This window comes from Homalodisca vitripennis, chromosome 1 (assembly GCF_021130785.1).
Source record: "Homalodisca vitripennis isolate AUS2020 chromosome 1, UT_GWSS_2.1, whole genome shotgun sequence".
NCBI classification, from domain to species: domain Eukaryota; kingdom Metazoa; phylum Arthropoda; class Insecta; order Hemiptera; family Cicadellidae; genus Homalodisca; species Homalodisca vitripennis.
In genome coordinates, this window is record NC_060207.1 from 64,308,018 (window position 1) to 64,322,579 (window position 14,562).

The 14,562-nt window shown below is 33.8% G+C and overlaps 1 protein-coding gene across 4 annotated transcripts in view; it reads right to left on the reverse strand.

Annotated features, from left to right (window-relative positions):
* LOC124363289 (putative RNA polymerase II subunit B1 CTD phosphatase RPAP2) overlaps positions 1 to 14,562 on the reverse strand; it is a 43,110-nt gene that overhangs the window by 8,700 nt on the left and 19,848 nt on the right. For 2 of the 4 annotated variants that reach the window (XM_046818538.1, XM_046818515.1), the window contains exons 3-4: positions 5,803 to 5,967; positions 2,838 to 2,977 (exon numbers count right to left, since the gene is read on the reverse strand). In XM_046818538.1, the coding sequence (XP_046674494.1) occupies positions 2,838 to 2,977; positions 5,803 to 5,967 (305 nt within the window). Of the gene's footprint in view, positions 1 to 2,837; positions 2,978 to 5,789; positions 5,968 to 14,562 lie in introns of all 4 variants that reach the window. The other 2 variants (XM_046818530.1, XM_046818522.1) reach the window with 2 other exon arrangements.

Here is a 14,562-nt window from a genome sequence, read left to right on the forward strand (position 1 = left end):
GAAGATTTAGGAATACCAAAATTGTCAGTTTGTAACATTTTACACAAAGATTTAAAAATGAACTGTGTTTCGGCAAAATTTGTTACTCGGCTGCTGACAGAAGACCAAAAGAACTGTCGACTTGAAATTGCACAGTACAATTTGGATTTGATATTGTGACCCAGGGCTTAAAGTTATTACTGGTAATGAGTCATGGGTTTATGGCTACGACCCTGAAACAAAGGCTCAATCTTCACAGTGGAAAACTTGCGAAGAGCAACGGCCGAAAAAAGCAAGACAAAGTCGAAGCAATGTCAAGACAATGCTGACAGTTTTTTTTTTACCAGGACGGCATTGTTCATCACGAATATGCTCCAAGAGGCCAGACAGTGAATAAGGAGTATTATCTTGAGGTCCTAAGGCGGCTACGAGATGCAGTGCAAAGGAAACGACCTGAACTGTGGACAAGCCGTGACTGGATCCTGCACCACAACAACGCGCCAGCTCATTCCTCAAATCTTATTCAGCGTTTTTGGTCAAACACGACATCAACCAACTATGACAGCCTCCCTACAGTCCTGACATAGCTCCTTGTGACTTCTGGCTATTTCCAAAATTAAAAATTCCTTTGAAAGGAAAAAGATTCGACGATGTAGAAATAAAACATAATGCTATGATGGAACTGTTAGCCATTCCGCATAATGAATTTAAGGAGTGTTTCTGGATGTGGGAGGAGCGTTGGAATAGGCTTGTGGAAGGGAGTACTTTGAAGGGGACCAGATTGACGTTGCCGCCAAGTAACGTCAGTTCATGCCAGACGTCAAGGTCGGATACTTTTTGGACACACCTCGTATGTCTCACTTGCAGAATCATTACAAAAATTTGTTTATTTCTTTATCACTGACTGAAATCTTCCATGGCCTTTAAAATAGAATAGGTTTTACTACAGTTAGAAGCTGCTACCTGACTACCTGGTTTAATACCTGGTTGCTTTAAGAAACCAACCAGTACCATGAGATTAAAAAATCAACTGTTTTTTAATATTTTGATGTTTTGAAATAACTTTATGAAATAGTTTATTTCCATGAAGAAGTGTAGCGTTTTTAAAGCTACATTGGCTTATTTTTTTAATTAAAACTTAAATTAAATGAAAATTTTGGAAACAAAATATTGGGATTTAATTTCAAATTAGATTATGACAAGTTAGGATAAAAACGAATATGTAATCCTTTGGCAAGTTAGTACTGGTAGTTTTAAATTGTTAGGAAGGCGGTTCACTGCCTTAAATTGATCAGAACTTGTCTTGTTACGGCTATTGTTCTCCTTAAGTTGATTACAGTGCGCCGTGTTTCTACATTTTTTTCCGTGAGGGATTTTGAGGTAAGCACCAAATTTATTGTACAATGAAAATTCTGAAAATTTGAGCTTATTAATTTGCCAGTGTAAAATAAATCCATTATTTTTATTTAGAACTGTGATTTATATCTTAGACAAACCAGATAATATTTAATAGTTAACAATTTAGTAATAAATTGTATTGAATATTCACTCGGAGCTTACTAATCAAAAAATATTTTATATCATCTTGGATGTCTCATTGATTATTTAAATATTAATATTCTGGAATATTAATATCTATAATCCAAGTTGTTATAAGAAGTAAAGGAAAAGAGTATAAACATGGCATAACGTGACATGAAGGAAAATAATTTTAAAATTGTTACAGCATTTTATGCTTTGTAGTTACATGATAATACAGCTCTATTTAGTAATACTGATAAAACACAAGAAAATCTATAATGGCCATATTCCAGTTGATACTATCCACTTAAAGAGTAAATTGAGGTTTTGCTTGTTCAACAGAATTAAACTTTACTGAACATCCTGTCTTCACAGAAATTTAATAGAAGGATGTGGAAGACAATAAAATCAGACAATTGATATTTCCTGCCTATTATTTGGCTAGGGGATGAAAGTGCAGAGAATGGTACCTAGAATGGTAGGCTTTGTGAAAGTAACACCATTAGTAATAATTGGTAAATTTGACAACACATTTTATTTTATTTTAATTTTTTAATAAGGGTTTCTAAACAAACAAATTTAAATCATCTTATGGTCTATTACATTGAGTTATTTTAGATTGTTTTGTTTTTGAAAATCATTGTAATTTACTCATAAAACAATCGTTGTAAACGATTGTTTTGTGAGTAAATTACAATGAATTGTGACAGTATTGAAGACAATCAAGTGCTAGAAGAGTTACTCAGATTTTCAAGTGACAGTGAAAGTGATGATTTATTCCAAGATCACACAGATGATGATCCTGATTTTATTACCGATGGACTTCTTGGAGATACAAGTAATTTGTTGACATTGTTTTTTTTTTTTTTTTTTTTTTTTTTACTCAAATAACGTATTTAAGCAAAATAGTAATAAAAGCTTGGCAAGGCTGCAAGAAGAGACACAAGTGAGTGCAAAATTGCCATGTGCAAAAAATATTCACATTGTTTCAAGACTTTCCACACTCAAAAAATATTTAAAAATAAGTGGATTTCAATTGTAAATATGTGTAGCTATAGTGACAGTAACAACAATATCTTAATTCAGCAAATAATAATGAGAAATGTATTTATGTTAGTTGATGTTTTAGGTCAACTTTTTATTTTTTACAAAAAATGTGTTTTATTTAAAAACAAAACTTTTTGTTTAAAAATATTTATGCACAAGCACTTGTGTAGTGTGGCAGTGAAAGTGTTAAAGAAATATAACAATATCATTAGTTTACAGATTTTTTTATACAATGTTATAAAACTTATGAATCTTTTGAGTGTGACAAACTATTAAGAATATAACGTTACCCTTTTGACTGCAGTGAAATTAGCCTATACTCAGGTGACAATTGGCCATCACGCAACCACAGAGGACTTGTCAGGATCTGATCTTTTAGATATCTAGAGGCTTTATAACACAGATTACTGCAGAAATTCTGAAACCAAAACTACATTTAAGTTCATTAAATTTAAGTATAACTAACTTCTCATATTCATGAAAGTTTTAATAAGATGAAAAACACATTTTATACAAGAGCATAAACTAAAGATACAGACCAATTTTTGCATCATTGAGAACTTTGATGTCTGTTTTTTAAAACTACAGAAAATGGAATGAACATCACTTAGCACTAAACAAATATAAAATGTCAACATGAATAACAATCTCTACTATTTAAAATATTAAGTAAACCAATTAAACAATAATGACTATTTCATTCATGACTAATTAATATTTAAGACTCTTAGCAAACACATCTGGAGTCTAAATTTTCACATTTCATTTACATAAGCATTGGCCCAGTGTAATCAAAGTGATTATTTTCCAACTGGTGTCTTACTTTAGTTGACTATAGGTCCCACTGGTGCACATGATTGTGTAAGTGAGGATACTTACTTGCGGGACTAGGAGGGTGGGGGGTTATGGAATACTACCATCAAAAGGAGTCTAGGGATCCTCCTCTCAAATATGTTTCAAGCACATAATATTTGCATCGTTAGTAATGTTTTTTATACTATTCTCGGTCATGGTTATAGTAAGGCATCATAACCTGCTTTATAAATATTATTTAAATAGCAACTATATGAAAAAATATCTTAAACATTTGCAGTCAAACCTTGATATCTAGAACCGGATGGGATGGAAGAAACATTTGAGTTGTGATTATTTTGATTAAATAAGATATGAGTTACTGAGATTTATGTTTAGCTTTAGACTAAAGTAAAAGTGTTGGCTTTAAATGAAATTGGCTAACTGAAGATTCGATTAATAAAACTACAACGGTTTTATTATAAAAATAAAACTAAATAGATTTTATTATAAAAATAAAACTAAATAGATTTTATTATATATAATTAAGAAAAACTACAAAATGAGGAGGGTCATGTATATTAGTCAATAAATTCCTTAAATATAAGGTTAGGCATGATCTAGCAAAACTTAATGAGGATTTTATATTTGAAAGATCACTTTTAGAAATTTAAGATCTAAATTTACTTGTAATTACCTTATATACTGTACTTCAGTATAATATTAAAAAGGCTTTTTAAAAAATACAATAAATTATTACTTTTACTAAAAAAAGAATGTACATAAAAATAAATTATAACAACTTCAGATTTTAATTTAAGTATTTTTAATGCTCGCTATTTCACATTTGAACTTGTTAAAACAACTGAATGTAATGGTTAAATTTAAATATTCATGAGCCAACTAGGATTACAAATACAATTCAGACCTTTATTGACATAGTTACAAAGTAACTCATAAGTAAACATAGAATTGGGTTGTCTGGCCATAGATAAATTTTACAAATCTTCCTCCGCCTAAAAATAAAAGTAGAGAAGAAGAAAATAGCTAATTAGAAATTACATTTTATTGCTTTCAGTAGGTTATAAAATTAAATGCATAACAAATTTTGAAAGTAATAGGATGACAGTATATTTTGGACAAAACTCACTATTTTAAACATTGTTCTTTAGTGGTTTTGGAAAGAATGTATAATTATTGAGATACAATTATATAAGTTAAAACGCTATAATAATAGTTTCATTAACTACGTTTTGTAGATTTGTGTTTAATTTATTTTGTAAAAATACTTACTACCGACAATAAGTGTAAGCAAAGGTATGTTCATAATAACATTTGAGATACTATTAAAGGTTTTGTAAAATGTCAATATTTAATTTTAAAACATGTACGTCTAACCTATGCTCTAATCTACAAATTGAAATGTTACTACTTGTGTTGAATACATAAGGTGATTATGGTAGAGGAGAGGCGTGACCAAATGTCACTATACTAAGGGATGCCAAAGCCTAAAAGGTAGAGAACCACTGATATAAACTAATGACTGAAACTATTGAATTATTAATATTATTATTGATAAACTCACAGAAGAAAGATACCTGTATTTATATTAAAATTGTTATTTCATAAATAATAGCCTGTGTGTTTGTGTGTGTGTGTACGCGCACATGTGTTATTTCCATCTGTTCTGTATTGCATTATTGTGATGAGAGAACATTACATGCAATAAATTATTCTATTCTATTATATTCATACATACAGCAACTGCCATTCACTATTCATAGAATCATACAAAACTCTGTAGTGAACAGGTAAATTTATAGCCATTGGTAAGGGGTGGAAGAGTTTCTTGTTACATGAGAGTTTGGATTGAAATTGTTGGCCACTTACTACTGCAGTTGCTGAACTTCGATTTACTCAAGTGCCTTAATAAAATAAAATTAACCTAATTAATATAATTATATTAAACTAAACTCAGTGTTACAGAAGCAAATTGACTGTAACTTCACTGTACAGAGGTCTGCAAAACTAGAACTTTGAGTTGATTTACTATTCAAAATAGTGGAAAATTTGGGTTTATGATCTTTAAATACAATCTAAGTTGTAGAGGAGGAATTACCAGTTATTTCTATAATAAGATCAAAGAATGTTGTTTGAAGATAAGAATATGAATTTGTTCAACAGTTTTTTTAATGTTTTTACAATATGGCAACTATAATGGAGAAAGATGGATTTTTGATGTGCTTAGATATATTTAAAGAGCTGTATAAACAATAAATTGTAATGTTTAAAAGAATATTGAATTGACAAAGAAAGAAACTGTGATTGGGCCTTGAGTTTTCAAATAAATATCAACAGAAAATAAATTCTAAGAAATTAAACTTTAAAAAAATGTGTTAAGCTTGATTGTTTATGATCAAGCTTAACACACAATATTTATTATACACTACCTATGCAGCTTACTTTGCGATCTGTAATGTCAAACACTTTGTTGTGAGTTGTTGAAATATGATATTGCTTTGTTGGAATCTTGTCCAGATGCCTTCCACAAGGAGGATAACCACACAATTTGTTTATAGCACGCTCTTCAATGATGTCTTGATAATGTTCTTGGCTAATAAATGGCAGCTGAAATAAATGTCATTGCTCTTGTTAATTTTTATACTTCTTATGATTACAGTACTAATCATATGTTAAATGAGGCAAAAAGCAAAAAAAGACTGTAATAAAAAGTATATTAGGATATATTTAAAATGTAAAGGAATAAATAAGTTCAATGTAGAATTACTAAAGTCATGATTTTCCATAATTTAACTAAAACATTACTGTTTTCTCAGTAGATAATTTAATTATATATATTTATACTAAACTATGTATAAAAAGTAAGTGATGCCTAGTATACATAAACCAAGCTGTTCTACCTAATGTATATTTTTATTTTAATGCCAATTATTTATGTCAAGACATGTTACCAAGCATTTAAGGTGTACTTTATCACACATGTGAAGAAGTCTTATAACATAACACAATGCCTTTAAGAACCAATGTTAATAGTGCACTATTCTTCTCTCTTGAGATCAATAACAGTAACTACAATGTATAATACTAACAAATTACCAACAAGGTACTAATAAATTTAAGACCAATTAAGAAAGTACATGTTGTTAAATCTCTATACTCAACAGGTGAATTTTTTTGATAATAATAAGTATTATTTTCTTTTTAAGATATATATTATTATAGTGGACTCAGCTATAACTATGAAATTGTCACAAAAGTTAATGGATTGTAAATATGATATCATACTTTACTATTAACTTTTAACAAATTTATATTTTTGTAATTTTAAGTCGTTTGTCATTTATTTATTATATGTAATTTTTTTATTTAAATTTTAGGTAAGTAAGTTATCTTATGTTAATTTTAAAACATTGTTAAATTTTAATAATCATAATTTATAATCAATAATAACGCATCAATGTATTTCTTTTTGACTTATAATATTTTTACATTAAATCTGAACCAGATGAAACTTCATTTTCATTTTTATTTATTGTCATTTGTCAATTTTACATTGCTATAGACAACGTCAAGAAATAAAATGTATAATACATTACACTATATAAAACTATATTATACTATACATTATGTTAATTTAAAATACATAATAATATAATTAGTCTAAACATGATCATGAGACTAAGGTAAAGTCCACACTGCCCAAAGGCCTGCACCATCCAGACACATTTAAGTGCTTATACAAAACACAGAAAGAATACTATAATAGATTCAGGTCTGTGTAAACAGAAAAAAAGCCATCTTCAGAGAGAAACTGCCACACATCCACCTATTCTAAGGTAAATTAATATTTGTTGTAAAAAATTCCTCAAGTGAATAAAAGGCCTTACTTATAAGCCAACGTGACAATCTACATGAATATGGTTGAAGTTCTAAACTTCTGAACTCTTGTGGTAGTTTGTTAAAACACTTAATTTGCAAATGTCTATGACTAGCTATAGACTTACGTAGCCTGGAAGAAGGTATAATAATATCCTGTGCCCTTCGAGTATAATAGTCATGGACCTCATTAAAACAAACAAATTCATTTTGGTTTTTCTTTACTTGTATTAAATTTTGAAATATAAAAATGGAAGGAACTGTCATATTAAAATCAATCAATCAATCAAATAAATCAAACAGTTCTTTATTAACATTTTCTTGGAGAAAAGTAATAGAGTCAGATTATTTACATACATCAGCAAATATAAAAGCATTGGTTATGGATGTTCTGTTGTTGCGTTATTCCTCCAGTCAAGGAACTCCTTCACAGAATAGATTGATTGTTGCAGCAGCCAATTTTTTGTAGCAGTCTTCAGGTTTCTTACGGGTAGGGTCTTCAAATGGTCAGGAAGCATGTTGAACAACATAGTGCCTTTGTATGAGGGCTTTTTTTCGTAAAGGCTGAGGTGATGAGAGTCCAGAAGAAAGTTGTGTCTGTTTCTGGTGTTGTAGTGGTGTTGGTTTGCCAGTCTTGTTTGGTTAGATGTGACAGCGTGCATGATGGTCTCGAGAATATACAGTGCCACTACAGTCAGGATTTTTTGCTCCTTAAAAGCTTCTTTGCAACTCTCACGACAGTTCAGACCTGTGAGGGCTCTGATCGCTCTCTTTTGTACAACCAGCACTCTATGTAAGTTCTGGGCTGTTGTTCCACCCCAGGCCACCAAGCCATACCTCAAGTGCGACTCAAACAAGGCAAAGTATGCGATCTTTGCTGTTTGAGAGTCACCTATTTGGTTCATTCTTCTAATGACGTATACACTGCTGCTCAGTTTTTTAATAAGATGGTCTACGTGGGGTGTCCATGAGAGAGTGCTGTCGATGGTTATGCCAAGATATTTGGTTGAGTCAGCAATGGATAGCTGTGGAAGAGGGTCATAGTTGTTTCTGGATGCAGTGAAAATTAATTGCTGTGTTTTCCTTTCATTCAAAGCTAAATCATTCCTGCCACAGTATTGCTTTGTCATTTCAAAGGCAATGAAACTGAGAATGTTGAGTTGGTCTTTATTTCTGTTGGCAAGAATGAGGGCCGTGTCATCTGCGTAGGAGACTGTTTGGCAGAAGTTGTGCAGGAAGTCAGGGAGGTCATTTGTTAACAGTATGAAGAGGATCGGTCCAAGCACCGACCCCTGGGGTACACCTCTTTTCATTTCCAATGGTTTAGATTTAACTTTGATGATCGAGTTTTTACTCTTGCAGGTTAATTCAACCATCTGTTTACGGTTAGTTAAGTAAGTGTTAAACCATTTTGCCTCTTTGCCTGTTACGCCAAGGGTGTGTAGTTTTTCCAATATCAGACTGTGCCCTAAGCAGTCAAAGGCCTTGCTTAGGTCCAATAATATAGTGGTGGCTATGGATCCGTTTTCAAGGTGGTCTATCACAGTTTCCACGAGTTGTACAATGGCTGAGGTGGTTGATCTGCCTGGGAGAAATCCATGCTGTCTTGGAGTCACGAGATTGTTACCTTTAAGATGATCAAGTAGTCTTGTTAATACGACTTTTTCCAAGATTTTAGAGAGAGTAGGTACCAGTGAGATGGGCCTGTAGCTGCTGATGTCTGTAATTTCTCCATTTTTATATTTTGGATACACCTTTGATGTTTTGAGACCTGATGGGAATGTTCCTTCTTCGAAGGATTTGTTTATAATGTCTACTATTGGTTCAATAAGTTCAGCTTTGCAAGACTTGATGAGTTTGGCTGAGACTTCATCCTCACCTGCTGAAGTTTTAGGCTTGAAAGAGTCTATGATGGCACTGACTTCTCTTGGGTCAGTTTTGGTGAGTTTTAGTTTTGCAAGTACTGTCTCGGGTTGGTTTACAGGAACTACTGGTAAAGGAGTGTTAGCTCTATGGTCTTGGAGGGTTTTTTCTGCTACTGTTGTGAAATACTTGTTAAAATGGTCAGCTATTTTAAGTGGGTTGGTTATTTTTTCATTGTGGATTGTAAGAGTTTCTATAGTGTTGTGAATATTTTTCCTCTTCCGTTCCTGATTAATGATTGCCCACAGTGCTTTTGATTTGTTATCCGCGTCTGCAATGAAAGCGGAGTTTTGTTGTCTCCGGAGTGTCTTTAACTTAAGATCATAGGCTTTTTTCTTAGTTGCTGTGTCTTGTTTGTGAGCTGGAAGGCCTGTGAGTATTTGTTTGCTTAGAGCAGCCAAGTAAGCCTTCTTAAGCTCCTCACTCTCGGCGTCCAGCCAGGGCTTCGTTGAACGTCTTCTCTGTCTACCTACTGAGTATGGACAAGCTGTGTTAATGGCTTGCTGAAGGATATTCTGGAAAATGTGATAAGAGTCGTCAACATTTGCTTTTTGTATTACTTTGGTCCAGTCTTGATCTGCTAGTAGCATTTTTAATTTGTCTAGAGTTCTAGAGTTGATACGACGTTGTTTAGATGGAGGAATTACATTGCATTTCATTGTCATGTCAATAGTACAGACTTGAGCTGTATGATCTGACAGACCTGTAGTCAAAACTTTAAAGTCAACTTCATTTTCACTTAGGTTAGTGCAGATGATGTCAATGGAAGTCCGGCTGGTCGGTGTCATTCTTGTAGCTGGTAGATTCAGTCTTACTATATCATAAGCGAGCAATGCCTCTTCTAGTTTCTTTTTTTGCTCATCGTCTCTGAGGCTGTCAACGTTAATATCACCCATGATGATGATTGCCTGGTTCGATGTTAGTGCCTCGTCTAGTTCAGCTGTCAATATTTCAATAGCATCATCAAGCTTGCTGCTTGGTGGTCTATACACACCCAGGATTAGAAGACAGCTTCTATTGGTTATCAGTTTGTAGTGGCTTACTTCACAAATACGTTCTGTAATCTGGTCAGAGGTTTTTACCAGAGAGAACTGATCTTCCAGCTCTTGTTTGACATATGCTATCACCCCGCCTTTTCTGTGTTTTTCTCTGGTGAAGCCTCCCAGAGTAGCATATCCTGGTATCCTACAGCAATTAACATTTTCCTTGTTTAGGCCATGTTCTGTGAGAACCAGTAGGTCGGTGTCTGTGCTGTACAGAAAGTGGGTAAGTCTGTCAATTTTGTTTACAAGGCCATTGATGTTTTGGTGAGATACTTTAAGTTGCTTGTATGCCTGTACGTGAGATTGTTTGCTGGGAGACACGAGTTTACAAAGGTCCTGGATTTGAATGTTTGTTTGTTTGAGTTTGGACATCTTTCTTGGGTATAGGTCTACAAAATGCTTATGTTGATGTACTTGGTCATCCCATTTTGGCTTTGGTGGAGAATGATCGTTTGGGAAATGAACCTGTGCTTCTGTGATTATATAATTATTGTTGTGAGCAGGGGGGAGTGGAGATTTGGTTTGATTGGGTGGAAGAATGTGGAGGTCTTTTGAATTATTCAGTTCTTGAGGATGATTCAGTGTCACACAGGGGTCATTCAGATTTTGTACTGAGTTTCGGCCGGCTCCATTATTTGCCATGAGTGACTTTTCAGGTGAGTCTCCGATTATATGAGAATCTTTCAATTTCTGTACTTGCAGTGAGACATTAAGAAAATTCTGAGGTAACTGAGATTGTTTTTGTGTAAGGTATTTGTTTGGTCTTTCTGGGATTGATTTGACATTTGAATTGAAGCATTTGTATAGCTTCTTTTTAGCAGGTACTATCTTATTCTCTAATTTGTTATTGTTGTATCTCTTCTTCATGATATCATGTTCAGGAGTTGTAGATTGATTGTTCACTTTGTTCTTCAATTCCATTATGGACTGTTCCATCAGCTCCTGCTTCTTTTTCATGAGAGCTATATCCAACAAGAGAGTAGAGTTGGTGAGGGGTATGCCAGTCGTTTGGGTTTCCATATCCATTAAAGATTTTAAGTCCTGAGTACAGCAGGGCTCTGGTGCTCTTTTTAGTTTGAGAATTATTTTTTCCTGTTCATTTATTTTGTGTATGTAGTTCTTGAGCAGTTCAGATTGTTTTAGATCATGATCCTCAAAGATAGCTTGCAGATCAGCTTTATCTGTCCTGCATTTTTCCAGTTGCTTTTCCAGGTCCTGTATTTTGTTGAGGAGAGATTCAATTTTTTGAGCATGCTTTACTTCCAGTGTTGTGAGATCCTCTATTGTTGCCTCCAGGCCTAGTGCTTTAAATTCATTTACCGATATCTGGTTTTTCAAGGTTTGTATGGTGTTCTTTAGTTCCATGTTTTCCTGCAACAGAATAGTTCCAGCTTCGGCAGCTAACGTCAGGGAGATTTCCAAGTCTCGATCTTCTATCATCCCGTGATCAATAACTTTGGTTCTCACTTCTTCTAATTTTGAGTCTATTGGGGAGGACTTTAAGTTTTCTAAATTCCTGTGAGGATCAGAGTGTTTGCCATTAGAGCCATGTGGAGTAGTTGGATTTTTTGTTGGGCTCGGATCAATGTTTTTTTGGTCTGCCGGTGGAGATTGGCTTCCCTTGCATTTGAGGCACTGCCATTTTGCAATTTCAAGAGCAGTCCACTTTTTCAAGTTTTTCTCCAAGATGTTTTGGCAACCTGCGTGATACCACTTTTCACATAAGCCTGTGCATTGTATTCCTGAAAACCTGACTCCAGTTTCACAGTTTCCGCATGGATATTTTGAAGGCATATTGAGTTAGTTATCTAAAAAGATTGCTTCTTTGTAACTGGTAACAACAAAGGGGAAATGTTAAAAACCTTCACTAATTTGAGGTCACAGTGGTTGTGTTAATATGATACATGCGGGCATTTAGTATATTGTCAGATATCAGCACGCTGCAGTACAGCTGTGACTGTGGTCAGTGAAGTACAGCGTCAGCAGGTGGCGGTCACTGCTCCTGTCTGTGTGCAGTTAAGTTATGTGTTTAAACAAACAGTCACCAACAGTAATTATATTGTAGCAGTTATTATCTGTTATTTGGTTATTGTAGACACAGCAGGTTGTAGATAACGAAAAACAATAAGAGATAACAGGGACAGCTGTTCAACTACCGAATTATACCCGGCTGGTTGCAACAGACGGCTGTTTTCCTTGTGCAGAGTTCTGTCATTCATACAATTCAGCACTTATACAAGTAACTACTCAATTCATCACATGCAAAGTACAATAAATTTCATTTGAAATAACAACTTCAGAAGTTTGTTATATAAACAAACCAGCCGACAGTCTCATGCAGCTCGACAGCCAGCTGTCACTACAGCCGGTATTAGTTGATGTGATATTCGATGTGATATTCAATTAGAACCAGTAGTAGGGGCACACAATACTCAGATTGCCCAATATCAAAGAATGCTGCAGGTGTTCAAACACTGGTGCTCCAGCTTATCTTATCTGCTGGTCAAAGGTCAGCTCTCAGCAACAATATATCCTTATCTGAGAGCCTGTCCTATCATACTGGTTAGAGACACTCACTTATATTCAAATTTGACTAATAAATTGAATTTTATCTCTTATTGGGAGTCAAACCTGTTTGGTTATAGTTCATGAAGTCTTCACAACAAGAAACTGCTAATTTAGGTACCAATTATTATAGTAAAAACTCACTAAGAACTGCATAAAACTGCGCAGAACTGAAGAGCTGACTTGCACGTGGACCTGCTTCTTATCTCGTCCTGATAAGCTTAGGAAAATCAATAAAACATTGCTTACAATCATCCTGATAAGCTAAATTGGCCAAAATTCTCACTGCCTTTCTTTGCCATGTGAAAACCTGGCTAGCACCCTTACTATTTTCCCACAGCATTGCAGCATATAGCAAGTGAGAGTGAAATTCACTAAAGTAGGAGATAAGCATCATATCTCCACCAACACAAGATTTTAATTTTCTAAGTAGAAAACATGCCCTAGACAGTTTTGAAATTACTGTGTTGGTGTGAGCCTCCCAAGAAAGCTTCTGGTCAAAAACCACACCAAGCAACTTAACTGGTTTAGAACAATTTTCTTTTACGTTCTTTTTCAATGTGAAGCAAATTGATTCTGTTTTATCAGTATTGACTTCTACATTATTACCAAGAATAAGCAACCTCCATTACCCCATCACTATGAGTTTTTACCTCATTAAGTAATTCACCAGTAACTATAAATGAAGTGTCATCGGCATAGAGAGTGGTCTTACATGGAACATTGAAAGGCAGATCGTTAATGTATATAATAAACAAAAGCGGACCCAGAACAGATCCCTGTGGAACCCCAGCAAGGACCTCTCGAAATGTGGACTCTGTACCAGCAACCGAGACTCTGTGCATTCTGCCACAAAGATAAGTTTCAAAAAAGTGCAATGGTTCATCGATAATACCATAAAATTTCAGCTTACTGAGAAGAGTGTGATGGGAAATACTATCAAAGGCCTTGCTTAGGTCCACAAGAGTCATATTAGCATACTCACATTTCTCAAAACCACTTAAAATACTATTTACAACCTCATTCAAAGCTTCTGTTGTGGATCGACCAGGGCGGAATTCAAACCGACTATTACTTAAAATATTATGTTTATCCAAAAATTTTAAAACTTGGTTTTTAACACATGTCTCCATTATTTTGGAAAACACTGAAACTATACAAATTGTTCGATAATTATTTATATTGGATCTATTACCTTTTTTAAAAAGTGGTATACTCTTGGAATTTTTTAAGCAGTTTGGGAAAGTAGAACAGCGAAAAGAAAGATTAATTAAAAATGTTAAGGGCCTAACAATAAATACAATTAGCAATGTGTTTAATCACTCTGTTACTAAAACCAAAAACATCCTCACTCCTGGAAGACTTTAAGGATCTCATAATATTAAGAACCTCAAACTCACTAACACACTTCAAGTGAAAAGTTTCTGAAGGTCTTTCAACTTTCCTCAGGTAGGACATATAACTTAAATTGCTATTATTTAATGTTCTTGCACTCCGGACTACCTTTTCCCCAATCCTTATATAATGGTTATTAAATTCTTCAGCTGTAATGGGTGGAATCGGATTTTCTCGTTTATAGTAGTTACCGGCCTCTGATTTAATTACATGCCATGCAGCCGAACATTTATTTTTTAAATTTTGTATTATGCTTTCATTGTACTTGACCTTTGCTTCTTTAATTTTATATCGATACAATTTTCTTTTAGCTATGTAGCAGTTTTTTAGAAACATGTTATTTTTATAGTTTGGTATTCTTAACAGATCTTGTAGCAGAATTAATGTATTCCTCAACTTT